The sequence below is a fragment of the Thamnophis sirtalis genome, unplaced genomic scaffold (genome assembly GCF_051295495.1).
Source record: "Thamnophis sirtalis isolate CommonGarterSnake01/CBP01778 unplaced genomic scaffold, rThaSir2_p1.2 scaffold_2, whole genome shotgun sequence".
Lineage (NCBI taxonomy): Eukaryota > Metazoa > Chordata > Lepidosauria > Squamata > Natricidae > Thamnophis > Thamnophis sirtalis.
This window is the reverse complement of record NW_028261382.1, coordinates 71502910-71525047: the sequence shown is the minus strand read 5'-3', so window position 1 is coordinate 71525047 and position 22138 is coordinate 71502910. Positions and strand designations below refer to the sequence as shown.

The 22138-nt window shown below is 43.7% G+C and overlaps 1 protein-coding gene across 1 annotated transcript in view; it reads right to left on the bottom strand.

The window, feature by feature from the left end:
- Positions 1-22138, bottom strand: part of SLC23A2 (solute carrier family 23 member 2) — an 85518-nt gene that overhangs the window by 11487 nt on the left and 51893 nt on the right. The window contains exons 6-14 of the mRNA XM_087706062.1: positions 20849-20937; positions 13327-13397; positions 11981-12162; positions 10037-10157; positions 8938-9094; positions 7134-7281; positions 4116-4221; positions 1247-1376; positions 317-454 (exon numbers count right to left, since the gene is read on the bottom strand). Of these exons, the coding sequence (XP_087562188.1) occupies positions 317-454; positions 1247-1376; positions 4116-4221; positions 7134-7281; positions 8938-9094; positions 10037-10157; positions 11981-12162; positions 13327-13397; positions 20849-20937 (1142 nt within the window). The remainder of the gene's footprint in view (positions 1-316; positions 455-1246; positions 1377-4115; positions 4222-7133; positions 7282-8937; positions 9095-10036; positions 10158-11980; positions 12163-13326; positions 13398-20848; positions 20938-22138) is intronic.

Below are 22138 nucleotides of genomic sequence, written 5' to 3'. Positions count from 1 at the left end.
GGTCATTAAGCAAATCACAAAGTTGTTAAGCGAATCCAACTTTCCCCATCGACTTTGCTTCTCAGAATCCAGCTGAAAAGGTTGAAAGTAGTGAACACATGACCTGGCACGCTGCAACCACCATCATAATAGCAGCCACATGATCGTGGGGACCCTGCGATGGTCGTAAGTGGGAGGACTGGCCCATAACTCACTATCTTCAGTGTCTTCCAACTTTGAACGATTGCTAAATGACCAGTTGTAAATCCATTTCTTTTTTAATTGAAATATATTTGAGCATACATGCGTAACTAAGAATATATATAGATATGTGTACCTGTAAAAAGTGGGTTTTGCCGAAGGTAACTTGGGAGCACCAGCCCAAAGAAGATAGAAAATCCAAGAACAAAAAGGTTCCGAGAAGAATTCAGATCAATGAATTGCAGGTTTGAAAGTCCAACTGCAGTGATCATTCCTAAATAAGAAAGGGACAGGATTTTCAAGGTATTCATATTCGTACGACAGTCTGCAAGTTATTTTAAAGCATGGCCTTGAAAAATTGTCTGGCTACCTGGAAAAATTGGGATCATAACATGACCTAATTTATATGTCAGCAAAATGGGCTAAAAACCCAAAATCTTGATACAGCATTACATTTTTAAAAAAATATAAGTACTTGGACTATGTTAATCATTACACACTAGAATATAAAAACACTCTGGGGATTATTTCATAGGATTCAGAACTTTGTTTAAAGAACTGAATTTGAGGATATATGCTACCTATAGAAAACAGATGGAAACAAAATGATAAACTTGGTTTATTTCTGAAGGGGCAAATAATGAAATTGTTTATGTTTTAAGAAAAAATTAATCTAAGATGGAAAATATGGGAAGAAAAAAAAAGAAATTTAAATTTGTAACAAAAAATAAAAAACTTTGTTTGGGAAAAAAAAGAACTTTGTTTAAAGAAAATGCAGTTTCAGCATTCCACAATTCACATGTACTCTTACAGGCCCTGAACTCCCTGCTAGCCTGGGTTGATTTTAAACGACAATTTCTCAACCATGGCAACTTTACAACGTGTGGACATCAACTGCTTTCTTGGTGGGGAATTATGAGCTGAAGTCTGCACATCTAAAAATTGCCAAGATCCCCTACTAAGAGAATTTAATGAGAAAAGGAGTTTAAGATAGTTCGAAATTCCTTCAAAAAGGGGATATTAAAAGCACAATTCACACAAACACAACAGGGTGATAATCACTTACCAAAGAGAGTACAAAACAGAGCTCCGAGCACTGGATCTGGAAGAGATGCAAACAGGGCACTAAATTTCCCAACCGTTCCAAGAAGCAGCATGAAAGCAGCTCCATACTGGATAACTCGTCGGCTTCCAACCTATAAAACATTCATGGGGGGAGAATAAAAAAACAATATTCCAACAGCAACTGGCATCAGATTTGCACTCCGATACAGAGCTTGAAAATCTTTCACAGGAAATGCTTAAAAATAAAAGCAAAATAAGGCCCACTGTCGTGGCCATGGGGAGATGCTGGAGATGGTGAGCCTTGAAAGCAGATAAGACACTCCCTGCCATATAATGATGTGCCATATAATACTGTATGTAAAACCTAGCAGATGACTGGTTACTACTAAAACTTAAAGTCATTTTAAAATGCTATTCTTTTTAAAATCTGGAACCTATGGATTTGCTACTTAATGTTACTAACAGACGCTCAAATAAAAATAGTGCAATATTAGTGGAACATTTAAGCCCTCAGGGAAAACATTTTGTTAAGGACACTGAGCACTCCAATTAGTTTATACAAAAGTAAAGCTTGTTTTAAACTTTTGGGGTCCTTATTTCAGAACAGCAATAGCAATAGCAATAGCAGTAGACTTATATACCGCTTCATAGGCCTTTCAGGCCTCTCTAAGCGGTTTACAGAGAGTCAGCATATTGCCCCCAACAATCTGGGTCCTCATTTTACCCACCTCGGAAGGATGGAAGGCTGAGTCAACCCTGAGCCGGTGAGATTTGAACCGCTGACCTGCTGATCTAGCAGTAGCCTGCAGTGCTGCATTTAACCACTGCGCCACCTTGGCTCTATAGTGGAAAATACATTTTCCACTATATCGACATTTGCGTGAAATGTTTTACTTTGCTTTAGAATACGAGAAAAATTATATAAACTACGGTTACAAATTAAACACCTTATGCAGTTGCAAAACAGATTTGTGCAGCAAAGATAATATTGGCATACGTTTGATCAAATCTTAGCATTATTTACTGTTATGAATGTTTTAATGTGGCAAAGCAGATGCTACTAACAAATCTTTTTTTAGGGCTACAATCTGCTTCACGCATAAATGACAAAATATACTAGCTTTATCATGTCTTCGGCTTGCCAAGAAGGCAACTACAAAACAGGTTTGTATGTCAGAGAACTGATGCAACAATGACTTAATCAACTCCACTCCCTTCTGAGTTTGATTGACAGGACACCAATTAAAAAGCAGTCCAATTCTTTTCTCTTGTGAGTTCTCTTTTAGTGGCTGGATTAGGCTAAGGAAGAATGACAAGAATGGAATGCAATTTTGTTACACAAATACAGCGGTTCAGCCACAAGGTGAGCTGCTTATTTGGGGCTATCAACAATTCGTATTTTTGACCTAGCTATGATGCTACATGCCTGCCCATCGAGGTAGTAACACAATATCAAATACAAATGCTTCTCTGAATATCCTCTCGCTTAATATAAATATAATTAGGCCATGGGAACAGAAACCAGTCCTAGCCATGCTTCCCCCCAACCCCCCCGCCCCATACACCCCGTCAAACTTTTTTCTCCTTTAACACTCAAAGAGATGGATCCAGTAGATGGCAACGTTTGAGCCTGGACTTCCAAAAGCAAAACCCCCACCTTGGAACGAGGGGGGGAAGGTGTAGGTATAGGACAACCTACACAACCTACATCCTATAGGACAACCAAATTAAAGCACAACCCCCTGTTCTACCTGTCTCTTTTTTTAAAAGTAAAAATAAACCTCCCTGTGTGAAAGGACTGCAGGGTAAAATGAAGTAATTGGATAGATTGGATGCCTCCACAGGTGTGGGGTATCTGTTGTGCTCTGAATTACAACAGGCCCATAAACTCTATAGAGCAGTGATGGCTAACCTTTTTGGTGCCAAGTGCCCAAAGCGGGTGCGCGAACACCAAAATACAATGTGAGCGCCTCTGTGCATGCGCCCCCCTCATGCATGCATGTGCGCCCCCTGCACATGCGCCACCCCTCGCCCATTTTTGGCTTCCAGGCTGGTACAGGAGGCCTTCCAGGCCCAAAATGGAACGTAAGCATCCCCCATGCATGCGCCATGCCCCCCCATGGATGCATGTGTCCCCTGCATGTGCCCCGCCCATGTAGGGCAGAGACTTGAAGACCGGCTGGCTGGCAGATGGTACGCGCACATGGGCGGTGGAACTGGACTGGGGCGACGGTTGGCGTGCCCAGAGAGAGGGCTCTGTGTGCCACCTGTGGCAGGCGTGCCATAGGTTCGCCATCGTGGCTATACAGAATCAAGGCAGAGCAGGGTTTCAAGACACAAACTTGCAACATGAGATCTGGTTTGGCTCCATGGCCTTTTGGAATATCACGGACTCTCTTTTTTCCGGTTTGCTTTGTCTGAACAAGGGTTCTGAAATATTTGCATAATCAAATTCCATTTAACAAGGTGTTCATTAACTCACCATTCTGTTTCATATTCCCTTGGGGAATATGGGGGTCAAGCAGTTTATCAGCCTTCCCCATTCCAATTTATGCCCAGAATTGAAGATTTGAAGATCAACAAGGAAGGATCTTCAAATATGCAAGCACAGCCCTGCATTCCAAAGATGCGCTGAAGACAAAAATCGCCCTCATTCAACTGTGCGCCTGAGCAGGTGCTTTTCAATCGGAAGAACCCTCGAGCAAGAAACAAACATTGTGCATAGGGTGTTGCATGACTTCAGCCAGCTGTATTCTTTTCAGGGAACCATGATTAAGCAACTTGGGGCTCAGCAAGAGATTTGAACAGTTTATACTCTTAAGAATACGGATAAGCTGATTAAATTTGTTTGCTTAGTTCGTGTCAAATACCTTTGTGATTCCCAAAACTCCAATGTTAGGACTAGAAGAAGTCGACCCATTTCCAGTGCCAAATACTCCATCTAAGACACAGGAAAGGCCTTCTATGAAAATGCCCCTACGCCAAAAAAAGGAAAATATTAAGATAAGGAAGCAAACATAGAACATAAAATAATAGGGTTGGAAGGGATCTTGGACAGGTCTCACTTCAGAACAAATTAAACCCAAGTGAAAAGAATGTACAATATTTCTGTAAAGAATTGGGATGCAGTGATTAAAGTAAAATGAGACCAAGAGCTGAAACAGTAATATACTTGTAACAAGCACTGAGCGTGATTTTGCTGATTTTGGCATTTTAAAGGTTTGTGTTTTTGTAAAGAGAGCTCTTAGAGACAGGCAAAATATTATTTGGATCCGATAGTTTAGGTTGGAGATGTTGTGCAAAAGGCCAGGCGCCCAGCGGTGAGGGTACAGAGTAGTAGCTTACACAGGAAATGTGGAAAACATCAAGGGTCATTGTGTCATAGCTGGTAGACTTGTAAAAAAAAAAACCCAGAACATTTGGAGTTCAGGTACATATGATAAGATAAAGAATTTTAAACCCATATACAACTGGAACCATCTATCCCTCATCTAGATCATTTATGAAGATGGTGATGAGTCCTGGGGCCAAGAATGAACCTTGAGGCATCCCACTGCATGCTTCTCTCCATGCACAGAAAATTCCATTCAGGACTATGAGATGGGTGTAGTTGGTCAGCAAATTGTGAATCCATCTGGTGGATGGATTCTTTAAGATCCCTTCCAGCTGTGGACTATGTTCTAGTTTCTTTATATATGTCTATTTTCTTTCTATTCCTTTTCTTTTCGTCCATTTCTCTCTTTTCTTTTATTCCTTTATTCTTTTCTCACTTTTCTTTTACTTTATCTTTCCTTTAAGTGGTTTTATTCTGTAAAAAATTCTTCAATAAAAATGTGCTAAAAAGAAGAAAGACTGGAAAAGGACAGGTGGATTAACTGGTTGGCTGTTGTTGTTAGTTGTGAAGTCGTGTCCGATAAATCGCAACTCCGTGGACAACATTCCTCCAGGCCTTCCTGTCCTCTACCATTCTCTGGAGTGCATTTAAGTTCATGTCTTCTGTTTCAGTGACTCCATCCAGCTACCTCATTTTCTGTCGTCCTCTTCTTCTTCTTTTGCCCCATCCTTCCCAGCATTGGGCTCTTCTTTAGTGAGTCCTTCCTTCTCATTAGGTGGCCAAAGTATTTGAGTTTCCTCTTCAGGATTTGGCCTTCTAAAGAGCAGTCAGGGTTGATCTCCTCTAGGACTGACTGGTTGGATCTAGAAAACTCAAGCATGGTTACAGCGGAGGGCAAGGAAAGTACTAGAACATTAGTGGGGCAAGCTGGCACACAGGCCAGGCGGAGGAGAAGAGACACATCATCCTTGGCCTATTCAGCTCAAAAGATCCAGCCCAGTTTTGTCTCCACTGAAGTCCACAATAGTGAAGAGATAGGTTTTGTTCTGACTGACCCATAACTCCAGCCAGAACAGTTCAGCCAAACATCTGAGCCACCATGTGCTCATTTCCCGCACAACATGAAAATGTCCATGTTGTACACCTCACCAATGGAAAAGCTTCCACGGGGACCATTTCAGATTATATGTTAGGCACCGCAAGCTTAAAAACATCTCCCTGCTTGATCGGATCTGTCAGTTGATCCTCTTGCCAATCCCAAAGCAGGCATCAAGCATCCAATAGCAATAAAAGCAGAGTGATCAATACCCTAATTCAAAATATATTGGCACCACTGGAAGTCTGGGAACTAACCCTGCAGAGAGCCTGGCAAAAGGAATTAACCTAAAAATATTTGTAACAAAAAATGCAGGATTACAGAAAAGCTTTTAATTTATGGCAGCTGAGACAAGCAGACTGTCCCATCCTCTTCATTGCATGGTTTGGATTTCCAAAGACAAATTTCAGGCACCAACAATTGGGGACACTCAATATATCTTCACACAAGATAATTCAACTCTGATAAGTTCATCAGGACTTGCAGTTGAAGACAGAACAGCCTCTGGTGAAAGGTGCCTGAAATAATTCTAAAACAAAGATTTCAAAAAAGATCTGCAGTGGTTTTTTAATGTCCATGTCACTGGCTGATGCTGCCAATTTCAATGGTCCATGCGCTTACTCCATGTCAATTTATTTTTAATCAGAAAATGAGTGTCTGGCCTGCAGCCAACTTTTCTTTTGGCTCTTTGGCCTACCACACTTTCTAGTATTCTACTATGCATTTTCTATGGTGGGAAAATGGAAGGGGGGACGGTATGGAGTTAGATGATATGTAGCCATAGCAATAGCAGTTAGACTTATATATCGCTTCATAGGGCTTTCAGCCCTCTCTAAGCGGTTTACAGAGTCAGCATATTGCCCCCACAGTCTGGGTCCTCATTTCACCCACCTCGGAAGGATGGAAGGCTGAGTCAACCTTGAGCCGGTGAGATTTGAACCGCTGAACTGCAGATAGCAGTCAGCTGAAGTGGCCTGCAGTACTGCACTCTAACCACTGTGCCACCTCGGCTCTAACAAAGCCATAACAAAATTCTATCTGGAAAGCCAAGGTCATCCTTTGTCTCTGCACCTCGGCACCTGACCAGAACTGGATGGGTGAACTGCCAGCATGGCAGTGGGAGATTGGACCATGGGATGGACTTGTGGGTGTGGGGCAAGATCTTGAACTTTCAACTGGGTGAGGAAAATCGGGAAGCTTTCAGATTCAGGTTTTCCCAGATGTGCCAACATGGCTCTCTAAATAAATTAGAACTTTGAGCAATACTTTGCCTTGGACTCTGATTTACTTTTGGATGCTATTTGGAACCCTGACAATGAGTTTGATCTTCGCACTGGAATAATATTGGAACCTCCGAAAGAAATCAACATTTAATTCTGCTTTGACTCCAGCCCAGTGTAAAAAAAAAAAAGAAATAAAAAACAAGTTGTTTCCACCCACCCACTCCTGGAGGCTCACCTGTTTATTGCATGGATGGGTGGTGGAGGAGCACAAGATAATCTGGCACAGGCGTAATAATCACCAATGGATTCAATAATGCTAGCAACCACAGCGCTGAGCATCCCAATCACACCGGCAGCAGAAATGGTTGGTAATCCCCACTGAACTGTAAATGCAAAGAGATTCAATTTTATATAGATGTAGGGTCCATCCAATGATGAGCTTCCAGGCTAACCAACTGTGGTCTAATTAACTGGCATCCAGATGTTTTCTCAGAATCTGTGGCTGGCATTTTCAGAGAGAAAGCAATCTGCTCGGTGGCTCACAGGCAACTGAGCAATAGCGCTCCTGTGTGTGTAACGGAACTGGAGTTTGTTAATCTGCACCCTCTCTTCTTGTCAAATTCTTGGGGCTCTTTATAAATCTCAATAGCTTCTCTATGTACCTGTGTGTGATGATTTGTCATGATTGCTAATATTTGTAGATCTTTAGATTTAAAATTGTGCCTGTGATGTAAAAGGCACTTGTGTTCAGCTATTGCTGATATTTCAAGATGTCTCAGTTGGTAACATCTTTTATGTTCTGCTAGCTCAATACTCTGTTTTAGAGTACCAATATATACCTGTACACAACTACAAAGGACGTGATAAAATGATAATGCAAATTGTAGATGACCAAATCATTTCTTGGATTTTTCTTGTTAGTTTAGGAAGCGAGTCTGAAGTGAGCCTTTACTTCATTAAAAACCACAGTAAGGAGGTTCAAGTCAAACAGACCAATCAAAGGCAGCTCTTTTCAAACCAATTACAACTTAACCTGGAGAAATACTTTCAAGATGTTAAATACTTCTCTACATGACAGGACGGGTAATTTCTGTAACCTAGAGGCAAGGTAGGGACCATTATTCAGAATATTGGGAATCCAAAGGGTACTTTGCTACAGCAATGATTCCTCCTAGATCTGTGATGGCGAACCAATGGCATGTGTGCCAGACGTGACACACAAAGCCCTCTCTGTGGACATGCACACACCACTGGCAGCTGCTCTTTTGGTTTCTGGCAGGCACCTGCATGCCGGCCAGCTTCACATGTACCGAAGCACCGGCAGCCCAAAGACCAGCTGGCCAGGGCGAATGTGTGTGCCAGCCAGCTTGATTTTTGGGTTTCTGGCGCTCCGGCATACATGAAGACCAGCTGACTGGCATGCATACATGTGCTAGAAACCCAAAAGAGCAGCTGACAGGCGTGCACATGTGTACCAACCGGCTGTTCTTTGGGTTTCCGGTGTGCGCACGTATTCCGTTTTGGGCACTCGGAGCCAAAAAGGTTTACCATCACTGTCCTAGATGTTAATCTCTACAATAAATTGGTGCCTCCCGATTAGAAAGGCTTTCCATGAACAAATGTGTGCATGTTTATCATGTATGGGCACAAATCAGTCTACAGTAATACGAATATGGGTTAAAATGCTGAACTTCCATCAAGGAGACCTTGATTCAAATCTTCACTCGGACAGGAAGTTCTGAGCGACTGTTCGGTCGGAGAAAAGTGTGGATGAAAACGAAACAAATATATATTCAAAAGTATTTAAGTCTGCTCTCCTTCCTTCATGAATGGAACTGGGTCTTTCAGAGCAGTTTATTTGGAAAGTCTCAGAATGTGCAATTATACTAATATTTGACAAATCAAAATTAAATTTACTACCGGACCAGAGTCGGTCCATCCAAATTGGCATCTTCAGGTTCACACAGGCAGAGACTGCAACGACTGTACCCCAAAAATGCAAAGATTCCTCCTGCTGAACGTTTGCTCGATTCACTTACAGGGATATGGGATCTTGAACCAGGGAGCTACCAGGAGAACTCCTTGCCTGGCATCCGTGCGAGCGTAGAATCCGTACTTAGTGTTATCGGGTGGAAAGACATCTGTCACAGTAAAGATGAAACAGAGCAGCCAAGAAACCAGGATGGCTAGAATGATCTGCAAGGGGGACAGGAAGGCATTTAAAATAAGGTAGAGCAAGCAACGAGAGCCAGTATGGGCTAGTGGTGAAGGCGCTAGGAGGTGGGAGTTCTAGTCCCGCCCTGCGCACGAAAGCCAGCTGGGTGACTGTGAGCCAGATCCTCTCTCTCAGCCCCACACACCTCACAGGGCTGTTGTTGTGGGGGAAATAGGAGGAGGAAGGTGTGCGGAACATGTTCACTGCCTTGAGTTATTTGTAAACGTAATAAAGGTGTAAGGTGTAAGTAAACAAAATGAAAATGAGGACATGCGTTGGGAGCTAAGATTGTTGTGTTTAACACAGCACAATTACTTTCAGATTAAAAGAAAAACTTTCGTCGTTTTGTTAAATGTTCCACTTTAAACGGGGTCTTCCCATACCATTTCCCAAACTGGGACAATTTCCAAGGAAGTACTACCCGTATTTTTTGGACTATAAGGCGCACTGTAGTATAAGACACACCAGGATTTTGAAGAAGTAAATTAAAAATAAAAGGTTTTTGCACTCTGCAGGCCTCCCAAACCCTCTGCATGCCTTTTTTGTGAAAAATGGGGCATGCAGTGTTTTAGAGGCCTGCAAAGTGCTTCTGGGGGCAAAAATGAGCAAAAAACGGCCCATTTTTCATGAAAACAGGCCCATTCTATGTGGTTTTAAATTACAGGTAGATATTTATTCAACAGATTTGTGGTGACATTTATCTTTTTCTTCCATCTTATTTTCTAGTTTACCAATATTTATTTTTTCAGTTAGCATGAGGCTTACCATGTCAAACTTTTAGGGAGGACTAAACAGGTTGCGTTCTTTCTCAAAGCTTACCTTAGACTTGATGATGTAATTGCGAAAAAATTACAGCCTCTTCTACATTTGAAAAAAATAACAGAGCTTCTATACTGATAATAATCAACATAAAGCTTACTTACCGGAAACATTTTAAAAAGCTGCAAGCGATAGGCAGTCCATCCTTTTTTGGACTTGTAAATGGGTAACGGTAATTTGACATTTCGGGCATACTGAGAAAACAACAGCACTAAGAAAATAGTCCTGAAAAGATGAAAAAGAATCACTATTATTCCATCAGCATTCCCATAATTTAATAGATTTTTTTAAAAAAATCAGTGAAATAAATTCCTCTCCCCCTCAATAGGACTGCAAAAGACATATTTTTTCCCCAGATTAATTAAAGGCTTGGGGCAAAGGATAGGAGGGCTGGGTCCCTATTTCATCTGCTGTGTTTGTAATGTGTTTTAATCTGTTTTTGTTACATGCTTTGACACTTGCAAAGGTTCAATAAATCAAGTGAATTAAATATATTGGTGGTCTGAATAACCTCTGTAGTCAGTGCAGAGAGAAAATATTTCATCTGCCATCCACCATCATTTACTGTGATGCATTTTAATTGTAACGGTTCACCAGTGAGAATTTTGATTCATCCAAATGCTTTTGCACCACCAACCTTTGACTTTCCCAAATTCAGGTTGGTTTTGTGATTTCTTTCCTGAAAGGACTTCATAAGGTGCATTTAGCTAAAAGGAATCATTCAAGTAAAAATACCAACATTGGAGAGGCACGGTTCCATGACAGGGACCCTGGTGGCAAAGATGGCTGCCTCCAGAAACAGTGGATGCTCCATCACAGAGATTTCCAGAACAGAACGGACAACCATTTGTCTGATAGGCCACGGGGTCTCCTGCTCGAGCGGAAGTGTGTGTGTGTGTGGGGGGGGGTGTTGGACTAAAGAACACCAAGGTTCCTTTCAACTCTATTGTTCTATCTCTAAGCATTTTCCACTGATGCAAAAGGGATTGAAGCCACACAGACGATCACCAGGTTAGGTTCTGTTATTACACAGCCTCACGCATGACTGCACAAGCAACATATATCCAATTATCAGGAGAAGCTGCACAAAGTGTATATTGTTGAAGCAGCGCCAACCCCCACTGCGCACCAAGTGACATTTGGAATGCACGGCTCCTTTGTATTTCATAAAGAGGAGAGCACAAAGTTTATTAAAGGTGACCTTTATGTAACAGTTATCCTAAGATAACCTTAGCAGTCCAGGTCCAGGTTCTTCTCCCTTGACTTTAAGTGCTGCATTTTGGTGGCACCTCTGGAGGCCGGTCACCTGTGCGCCATTTTTTCTTTTGCTGTCTTTCAGTTTGCATCATTATCTCCTCTGTTACTGTTGTGTAATTTTTCTCCCACCCCCAAAGCAATTTATAAATAGAGTATTGGCATCATACCAAGGATGACCTATTTACGAGATACTCTTTTTGGAGACTGGCTAAGTGGGTAAAAAGCCATCCTCCATATTGATTGATAATGATGTTCTCCCGCTCAGAGTAGCAAGTGACTGTCATCCCCGAAGCTGGCCTGACTGAGGCCATCTTGAGACTTCGGTGTTGACACATAGAGCCAAGGGATAGGGAAGGGAGGAATAGAGATAGTTGGGGTGTTGTAGCCAAAACAAAATACTTTCTCTTGGGAACCAAGGACGTTCCTGCAGGTGCTCAGGAGGAGGGGCCTGGAGTCACCTAGCAACTGGACAGTAACCTGATTGGACCATGTGACTGATTGCTTTGAGAAAGTGACCAACTTTCACTTTTAATTAGGTGAAAACCGAGGGAATATTCAGGGTCAGTTTTTGCCAGCCTGTGCCAATATGATATATCCAATAAGCCTATTCTTTGAGAAGATTGCTTGCCTCAGAGTTTTGTTTGCTATGGATATTTTACTTGGAAAAACCAAGTAAACCGGTTCTTCTAAACTTCACGCTCCAACCGCAGCTGCTATCTGGGGTCCTGAGCCCTGACCGCTGACCCGTCTACCCGTACAATATTGACAGCCGGCTGACCAAGAATACTTACAGCATGGCTATGCCCCAGTGTTTGCCTGCTCTCTCGCCTGCAGCCTGGAACCCGGAGAGCCCAATGAGAGCTACCGTGGGTGTGATAGTCAGAGGTCCAATGTATCGCAGGAGTGCTCCGGGCAGCCCCAGGAACCCAATGACCACTTCTATCAAAGAAGACATGATAATAGCACCTTGGATCTGAACACAGAGATAAGAAAGAAGCCTTCATTAGATTCCTCCCCTTCTTCCCGTTTTTCGTTTTTAACAGATGTGGTTTAATATTTCTGCAGAGAGTTTTGGAATGGGTCATGAACCGCAAGTCAAAATGAAATCAAATGATTAGGCAGAACTGGGCAACGGCATATGTTATGCATTTGAGTGCTTAAGCAGCAAGCTTCCCAGACTAAAGACCCTCAGAGGTGCATGCTCTGCTCTCATCAGAAGACGACTCAACCGAAGGATTACTAACCTCATCTGCCTCTTACTGCTTAAGCACAAAGCTTAGGTTGCAACACACAACGGGGGTCATTAGACCAAGTCTGGCAGTTGTGTCAATAGCCACATCACACGGTCATTACAAGAAGACCTGGGTTCCAAGCTAACCTTTCAAGTTCTCAGGGTTGGTGATGCCACGAAGGTGATGCTCTTAGCTCCTAGGGGGGCAGAGGGTATGATGCATTTGGTCACCCATGCTCTTTAGAAGCTGGCATAGAGCAGCGCAGTGGTCTCAGGAGACTGCCAGCTCCCCCTTGGCTGCAGGCCTCTTGGCAGGATGGAGCTACGGTTTGAAGATGGGGAAGAGAGAGGGGACGTTTTAAATTGAGGAACAACTGGCAGCCCATAGCAATGGGATGGGTGAAAAGTTCCATGTCACACGTGTGCACCAGATCTATATTTGATTATCCTTCATTGTTCTAGATTCTTAAGGACCAAGAACGCCTAAAATATTGGGGGGGAAGAGAAGTAGAGCAACAAGACTGACAAATCATCTATAGAAAGCAAGGCAGTGCTTCTCACTCTGAGTGGCAAAAATGCAGTAAGGCAATGCAGATTATTCTCCCTATAATAAGCCTTTGACTGCACAGCTACATAAATGACCCAGCAGCCTCTTATCAGTTACTTTGTTATCATTACTGATGAGAAGCACTTGCATGCCATGAAACAGAGACTAATCATCACTCCTTAGCATGACAGCATATCCTTAGCAACCACGGTCTGAATCTCATGCAGTTGGGGACTTGGCGATCACAAAGAGAAGGACGGGAAAGGTTAAGCTCCATACGCAAAGGACTTGTAGGGGATCACAGAGAGAGTCAGCCAACAGGTGGCCGGCCCAGTGCTGAGTAGATGATGCAAGTTTACCTCTCGTATTCTGGGGTACCAGATATGTTCTGTGCTCAGCAGCTCCGAGGTTCCGTTTGTAGCCATCACAGCTTGGAAGGTTAAAAAGAAACACCTCTCGTTATGGCAAAATAATAAGCGGTTTTCATGTACATTAAAAACTTCGCTTCTTCTTCTACTTGGCCCCCTGCTGCCCCAGATCATATATACAAAGCACATTTTATATATATAGAATGATCCATTCTGTTGGTCAGTTTAACTGCCTCCCCACAGCCACTGAAAAACCCCACAGAATTGAAACGATGCCTTGGTGAGATGGTAGTAACTGAAGCTGTAGCATGTACTGCTCAAATGTACTTTTTAATAACAGTGTTAGGAACATACGTATATATTGTCCTGTTTATTCTCAGGTAGAACAAAAAAAAACCACATCTCTTCTCTGGCTTTTCAAAGTAATAACTGCACAGAGAGATAATTAGCTTCTTGTTCCCACCTTACAGTCACAAATACTAAACCCAAACTAACCACATTGTGCCCTGTATAATATTTTATGATCTGTCTTATATAAGATTGAATTGCCCTTATTTTTTGTGTGAATTGCAAAACATCCCTTCCTGGTCTTGTTCGATGATCTTGTTTAATCCCCTTCCCTACTGAGTTTTGACTGAAAGGTTAGTTGACCGAATTCTAATAAACAACAGAGAAATACCATATTTTTTGGAGTATAAGAAGCACCTTTTTTGTACTCTGCAGGCTTCCCAAACCCTCTGCATGCCTCATTTTTGTGAAAAATGGGGCATGCAGAGAGCAAAGTGCCGGCAAAGTGCTCCTGGGGGCTGGGGGGAGGGCAGGGCAAAAACAAGCAAAAAATGGCCCGTTTTTTGCAAAAACAAACCAGGGCATGCATAGGCTTTGGGAGGCTTGTAGAGTGCTCCGGGGGGGGGGGGGGAGAATGGCCCGTTTTTCGCTCATTTTTCCCCTCCCCAGCCCTCAACAAGTCTCCCAAACCCTCTGCACATCCATTTTTGTGAAGGCGTGGGGCTTGGGAAGCCAAAAATGCTATATTCAGTACATAAGATGCACCCAGGTTTTCACCCTCTTTTTTGGGGGGGGGGGGAAGGTGCATCTTATAGTCCGAAAAATACAGTATATTTTGCAGCGGGGGGGAGGAGTCAAAATGATGGCCATCCCCCTTCTCACCCAAGTTTTCATAGAAAGACACAGAAATGAGTTTGAGAAATCTATCTCTTTAGCCAGAGGAGACCTCTGCATTCCATGAGTTAGGAAGATCAAGGATGAAATTGTGAGTTTATGCTTAGTTAGCTCTAAGTGCCAGACTCCTTCCCTAACCTAATGTTTCTTTCTACCAATTGAGTTTGTCTGCTTGGCTGCCTTCTTCTCAATGGATAGCTTTCTCCTAATCTATCACTACAGGTTTACTCCTGGTAAGCAAAAAGGATTCTAAATTTACAGCAGCATTTACAGCATCCATGCATTGTGCCGCTGCTATAGCCAGTTGTTATCCCAGAATGGACAACCCTCAGTGGGCATCAAGTGGCAGAGTTTCAGTTGGATGATCCGGAGAATAATTTCACAGCATAGATGTGATTCCGGCGTGTTATGTCACAAAAATGTCGCTTCTTAATTTGTCTGGCTAGACTGTAATAATAACAGCTCCTGCCTGACGCCTCCTATTTATAGAGGACAGTTTCTAAGGCAGAACAAGGTCTCTTTTTAAACAAAACGTTCTCTACTTACTCAACTAGCTCCCACAAAGTTTCTAGCTTTTGCTGAGGGCAAAGAGCAATGGCATCATCCTGATTTATTAAAAACGGGAGGGTTACATTATTTAACCTTCTGCCATGCCCTAAATTTCTACAGGGTGGGGAGAAAATCCAGAAAGCTTTACCAGTGCCGTTATAAGAAAGACACATTTTAAGTACTTGGGCTACTTATCATACTAAGCATTATTTAATGAAGAAGTTGCAACTGGTTGCATTTATTATTTAACTGTCATGTACTGATAGTTGCAAATACACCAAATGCCAAAATGAAGTGGAAATGTTATGGCTTAACACAATACGTGACCATGTGTTTAATTTTTTACTTTAACTCTGAAAGTCTCTTTTCCCAGAATTTTGGAAAGCCATGCATGTTCACAGCTCCTCATTTGGAAAAGACTTTGGGGCACTGCCAAAATACTAGGTCCTATCTCGAGTAAAATATGATTGTGCCTATGCATGCTATTGCCTGTTGGCAGCAGAACGACTGTTGACTTACCTGAACTGTCCTTCTATGTGCGCTGCGAGGGGAATCCAAGCATGGGTTAACTTTGTCCATTAGCTTTGAGACTGAGTTATGCAAATTGCTGGCCACGCCTCCTCTGACTGGAAGGGTTCAGTTTTGCACAAAGGATCAGCCAGCTTGAGAGAAGCAAAATAAGTCTAGAAGTCAAGGTAAGTCAGAATGTCATAGGAAAAAAGGAAGTCCAGGCCCAGAGCAGCCGAAGCCGAGGGCGGGTTGGATTCCCCTCGCAGTGCACATAGAAGGACCGTTCAGGTAAGTCAACGCAGAAGCACAGAAACCTTCGATGGGCTGGATGTATTGGCACGTGTAAGTATGCCTCCTTGATGTCGATGGAGGTGAGAAGACCGCCTTGGCGAATGCTCGCCAGAATACTCTTGAGTGATTGAATTTTTAATTTTTGGTACTTTAGGTAGAAATTGAGCCGTTTCAAGTCTAGGATGGCCCGACATCCTCCCGAGGTCTCCTGCCCGCTTGGCAACTGTTCTATTGCTCTGATAGAAATGAGATGCTGGATTTCTATGTCCATCAGGCGCCACTTTACCTGGCACCTGGGCACTGGGCATTTGATGAAACATCTCGGGGGAATGGCCAGGAACTCCAGAGTGAGGCCCAACCTCACGGTCTGAAGAGCCCAGGTGTCTGAGGTTGTGGTTTCTCATTGGTGGACGAAGGTGGTTAAGCGCCCGCCAATAGGGCCAACCTCGAGCGAGTCACTGGTACCTATGAAAAGACCGGTGGTTGGTGCCATGAAAGGGCCGCTGGGCCTGGGCCTGCTGTTGGTGCTGGTTCCTACCTCTGTCCCTAGTATTGGCTCTGCCCTGAAACCTGTCCTGGGACTGAGAAAAGGATCTATTAGATAGAGGGGTGTAGGGGTGGGAGGAGTACCCTGACTCCCCAATACGAAAGGGCTGCCTCTGATCCGTGCGCCTAGCAGTCGAAGGAAGTACCTTTCGCTTGTCCCTCGTTTCAATCAGTATAGGATCCAGCGCTGCTCCGAATAGGGAACCGTCCTTGAAGGGGGTGGAGGCAAGGTGCCATTTGGATCGTAACAGGCGATGAGCCACTATGTTGGATGCCACAGCTCGGGACGCGAACTTGTCCGCATTGAGCGTGGCATCCAAAGAGAATTCTAAGACCACCACCAGTTTGACCACATCCTGATAAAGGCGCAAATCCTCTGGACCAAACCTCTCCTGAAGTTGTCTTAACCAAACTAAGGAAGTTCTATTGAAGAACGAGGCCACCGTAGCGGCACGCAATGCCCAGGGAGTCGCCTGGTGCATTTTGCGAATAACGAGCTCCGTCTTGCGGTCCTTAGCCTTTAATCACTCCGAAATCTCGGATGGAATGAAGGCCGGGGAAGCCAAGGCCGCTATCGGTGGGTCAACAGTGGGAAACTACAAAATGGTGTCCAATTCCGGAGTGGAAGCATAAAGCTTTTTATCACCATTGCTAGGGGGTGAGACTGCGGTGGGCTGGGACCATTGTTTTTGGATTATGTCCAGAAACAATTTGGGTGGTGGAATAGCCTCTTGTTCTTGTTCAGCGAAAAAGCACTCCGTGGGATCAAGGCCCACCTTGGTACTGGCCTGGGTGGTTGCTCCACCCAAATTGGAGGTGGCCTTGGCTTTATAAAGTAGAGCTGGTCTGAAGAGGCCCGAAAAAGGAACTTTATCCTGAACCAGATCATCATCTGATAACTCTAAATCCCAAATCTCACCTTCCTCCCCCAAAACAGACCCCTCGCTGTAGATGGAAGGCAAGGGAGAAGGGGGATCAGCCTGAGAGGTGGCTAAATCTCTGGCAGAAATCAAATTCCTAGAGTGTTGACTCCTACGCTGTAATTCTGCATCCACTCCCCTAGATATGGCAGTGGCAATCACGTCCCTGAGCCCAGGGAAGAGGTCAAATTCTGAAGTATCCTCCGGTCTGCTGCCAGAGGCAGTAGGGGTAAAGGTGGCTGAGGCCTCTGAACGGGAGGGGGCCGGGCCTGGGCTGGGCTCAGAAGGATCAGACGAGCCCTGAAGGCCTGAGTTAGGTCCTGCAGTTGTGAGATCCTGAGGGAGAGGGAGGTCTGGGGACCAACCTTGAATTCCAGTTAGGCCGGAGGTAGAAGGCCCTTCAGGCAGCAGGATGGGAGGTGGCCTGGGGGCTGAGGGACCCCTAGACCCGTTCTTGGTCTTACTGGTGCGCTTAGTGGCCCTGGCAAGAGCCGCTGAGGTGGCACGGGATCTGTGGCTGGCAGCCCTGGTGGTGGTCCTACCCACTCTAGATGAGGCCCCAGTGGCATCGGAGGACAACTGAGGAGAGGTGGAAGCCCCAGCGCTGCCCCCAGTAATAGAATGATCCACCATGTAAGCTAGGTTGAAAGGGCTCAAGCTCATGTTCACTGAAATACCAAATGCTGATTGCAATCGAAGCAGGACGCTGTGAGAGATCAAATTTGTGCTCCAGTAGAATGGTGGCAAACCGACCTCCATGGAGCAATGAATCTGGTGATTTTACATCACTGTGGGCGGGAAAATGAAGCTACAGCCAGCCAGACTGTTTGTTGGCGTGAAAAGGTCTCCAACAGCGGGAGGAAGGAGATTCAAATCGGCGAGGTACAAAGGCTGCTGCCAGAATGGAGAACACCTGCCTCGTATCTTGCCAGAGACCGCAGCCGCGGCTTCCACAGGCTCTCAAGATCAAGGTAATACAGGAAGCCCAGCCATATGGTGATGAGGGCATCCGGGCTCAGCACGTCGCTAGGCAACCTCGGGGGGAAGGCTCAGAATGAACTAAGATTTGCAAAAGATGCCAAAAATAATCATTTTCTTTCATTACATAGCATAGCAATAGCAGTTAGACTTATATATCGCTTCATAGGGCTTTCAGCCCTCTCTAAGCGGTTTACAGAGCCAGCATATTGCCCCCACCGTCTGGGTCCTCATTTTACCCACCTCGGAAGGATGGAAGGCTGAGTCAACCTTGAGCCGGAGAGATTTGAACCGCTGAACTGCAGCTAACAGTCAGCTAAAGTGGCTGCAGTACAGCACTCTAACCACTGTGCCACCTCGGCTCTTGCATAAAGAAGAAAAGAACTCAAGGAAATGAACAGTCCTCTAATTGAAGAAGATGGCAAGAATGAGATGGGCAGAAGGGAGAAAGTGGAACTGCTCAATTCCTTCTTTGCATCTGTCTTCACGCAAAAGAAAAAAAAATAGTCCAAGTTATCTTAAGTAGCAATTGTAGGAGACAGAATAGGGAGTTAAGAAATTGGTAAAAGGATCCTATCCACTTTGGACAAGTTCAAATTGTCGGGACCAGATGGTTTAATTTTCTGATTCCCAGAAATATCAAAGAAGATTGTGAGAAAAAATGTGCAACGGTGACTAGCAGTCTTCCAATATCTCAGGGGCAGCCCCAAAGAAGAGGGAGTCAAGCTATTCTTCAAAGCACCTGAAGGCAAGACAAGAAGCAATGGGTGGAAACTAATCAAGGAGAGAAGCAACTTAGAACTAAGGAGAAATTTCCTGACAGTGAGAACAATTAACCAGTGGAACAACTGGCCTCCAGAAGTTGTGAAAACTCCAACACTGGGAGTCTTTAAGAAACTGTTGGATAACCATTTGTCTGAAGTGCTGTAGGGTTTTCTGCCTAGACAGGGGGTTGGACTAGAAGACCCCCAAGGTCCTTCCAACTCTGTTATTCTACTCTATTCTATATCCCAGAGCACCAAAGGAGCTGGCAGATGTGATCTCAGAACCACTGAACTCCTGGAGCACAGGAGAACTGCCAGAGGACCAAAAAAGAACTTGGGCTAGAAGACTTCCAAGGTCTCTTCCAACTCTATGATTATATGAGTCAAATGGACAACAATCATGGAATTTTCAGAACCAATTACTTGGGGAATACAAGGAAAAAGGTTAATGATGTCACCGTTGCACATTTTTTCTCACAATCCTCTTTGATATTTCTGGGAACCAGAAAGTTATTTTGATTCCAAAGATGCTGTACTTCAAAGCAAAGTACCCTCCAGCGTGATGCTTTGAGTCACTGGGATTGATCAACCTGACATCTAATTAACAGATTTTTCTTCATGTGCCAATTACATTTTGGAACACCTTATTGCTATGTTATAAGTGCTTATCACTCTCTGAAGTGCTTTTACTTATATATTCTGCACTTAGGTTGGGGAAACTACCCAGCTAAACTGCCCTTATATCGTCAAAATCATCCACCAAATTCCAATTACTTAAATGTGAGCAAGACTTACCTGGCAAAAATAAAAGACTAAATTTGCAAAATTCTATATAAACAAGATTGGAAGCAAAATATACGGTCTATTTTCAATTCTGGGAATGAATTCTGTTTTCTGACTACATTTGCATATAATGAAGCTCCTGTTTCCTTGCTGGATTAGGGGCACTAGTCCAGCACAGACAGGGGGAATACTGACTCAGTCTTCCCTCAGGACCCTTCCTTCGGGTAGGCCTGTCAACAGTTAGACTGAAACTTGCCTATGATAGTTAACCTAGACAAGCTAGTTCTAATTATGATTAAAAGCAAACCATCATAAATAATTGTTTATAAAATTTGCTTCACTAATCCTTGTCTAAAACGCTTGGTGCAATTTATTTACAGCTCACCCAGTGGTTGAAGCAATAATGAAAACTAAGATTTTTTTTTTCCTCCTAGTTTATAAAGAGTGGACTGTAGGTATCCTATTTTATGGAATGCAATTTAGATTTCCTGAATCCTTGACAGTCCGTTCAGCTAAATTCAGGAGGTTCCCCAACCCTCTGGGAACACATCCTGTTCCTGCTCTTCCTCCTTGGTTATTTATTGCCTCTGAATTTGAAGGTGTTGAAAAACCATCTAGCAGCCTCAATAAGTAAATTGGCCTATGAGGTTCCCCCCCCACCAAAAAAACTTTCAGAAGCTCCTCCCAAGGACAATTTCAATGAAATTCTCGTGGGAAGGATGTGGGAAGCTTCTGCTGCCTGTCCCTTGAGAAACCCGGAGAACGGCCCTGAAATTTGCACCAAAAAGCCATTTTTGTTCTTCCACGAGGATCTTCTAGACCAGCTACAGGATTGGTAAACCGTTCTGGAGGTTCTGTAAAGGCAAGTCCCCCTCATGACTGTTATAAATCAGAGTCAGCCTTTAAAAACAAATAAATAAGGGAGTGTCCCTCCATTTTGGCTCTTGCTCTGAACGGCCAAAGGCCCAGAGGGAAAGGATGGCTGCTCACCTGTGTTGTTACATTTCCATTTGTCCAGAGAGAGGATGGCTCGAGCGGGAGCCAAGAATGCAAAAGCACTGGCCTGAAACAAGGGTAACCTGAAAGAATCAAAAACCCACATTTTATAACACTGACACAAGAAGAATCACCTCTTCAATGTTCCCCTTACTAGTTATCTTTCCAAATCTAATCTAACATATTTTTCGAGTATAAGATACACCTTTCACCCCCCCCCCCAAAGAGAAGGTGAAAATCTGGGTGTGTCTTATACACTGAATACAGAATTTTTGGCCTCCCAAAAACCCCTTTGCAAAAATGGATGTGCAGAGGGTTTGGGGGGCTTGCAAAGTGCACCCGAAGGCTGGGGAGGGCAAAAACGAGCAAAAAACAGGCTCATCCATCCCCCCCCCCGCAAGCTCCAAGGAGCACTCTACAAGCCTCCCAAAGCCTCTGCATGCCAGGTTTTTGGTTTTTTTGTTTGTTTGTTTGTTTGCAAAAAACAAGGTGTGCAGAAGGTTTGGGAGGCCTGCAGAGTGCAAAAACTTTTTTTAAAAAAATTACCTCTTCAAAATCATGGTGCGTCTTATAGTCTGAAAAATACGGTATCTAAATTTATTGGAGTGCCCATAAATACGAATACCAAGCAACATAAGCAGTTAAATATTAAAGGGTTACTCTATAGATGACCAAAGCAAAAAAAAATAAAAATAAAAATAAAGAGAACAAGGAACAGAGCTGACATCAAGCAATGTGTGGACTCACTTGATGGTTTCTGAAAAGTCATAAACACCTTTAGGACATCTCATCAATGAAACAGAAATATTCTAGAAAACCCCCTTTATCTAAACCAGGGGTCTCCAAACTGGGCAGCCTTTAGACTTGTGGACTTCAACTCTCAGGATTTCCCAGCCAGCATTGTGGGCTGAACAATTCTGGGAGTTGGGCCCAGTTTGGAAAGCGGATTTAAACATTAAAGGTGGATGGGATAGAGTAATAGCCTTTTACTATAAATCACTCCAAGGCAAAGGCTATTTCTTCGTTTTAATCTAGGGAATCCTAAATGCCTTAGTCCTGGACAGTTTTGAGATTATCTTTTTTTCTGCATTCTCACAGTCTTAAAATGGCAAGCCCCCCTCCTCCCCCTGCTTATTCCACAAGAATCCACAGAAACTGCCCCAACAGTGCAGAAGGTTTACTCCTCTTGTCTGCTTTCTTCATGTGTCCATTTGTCCTAGTATGGCAGATTAAAGTCAAGGTTTATTAGTCAATAAATCATACAATCAGCAGAAATCAAAGGGC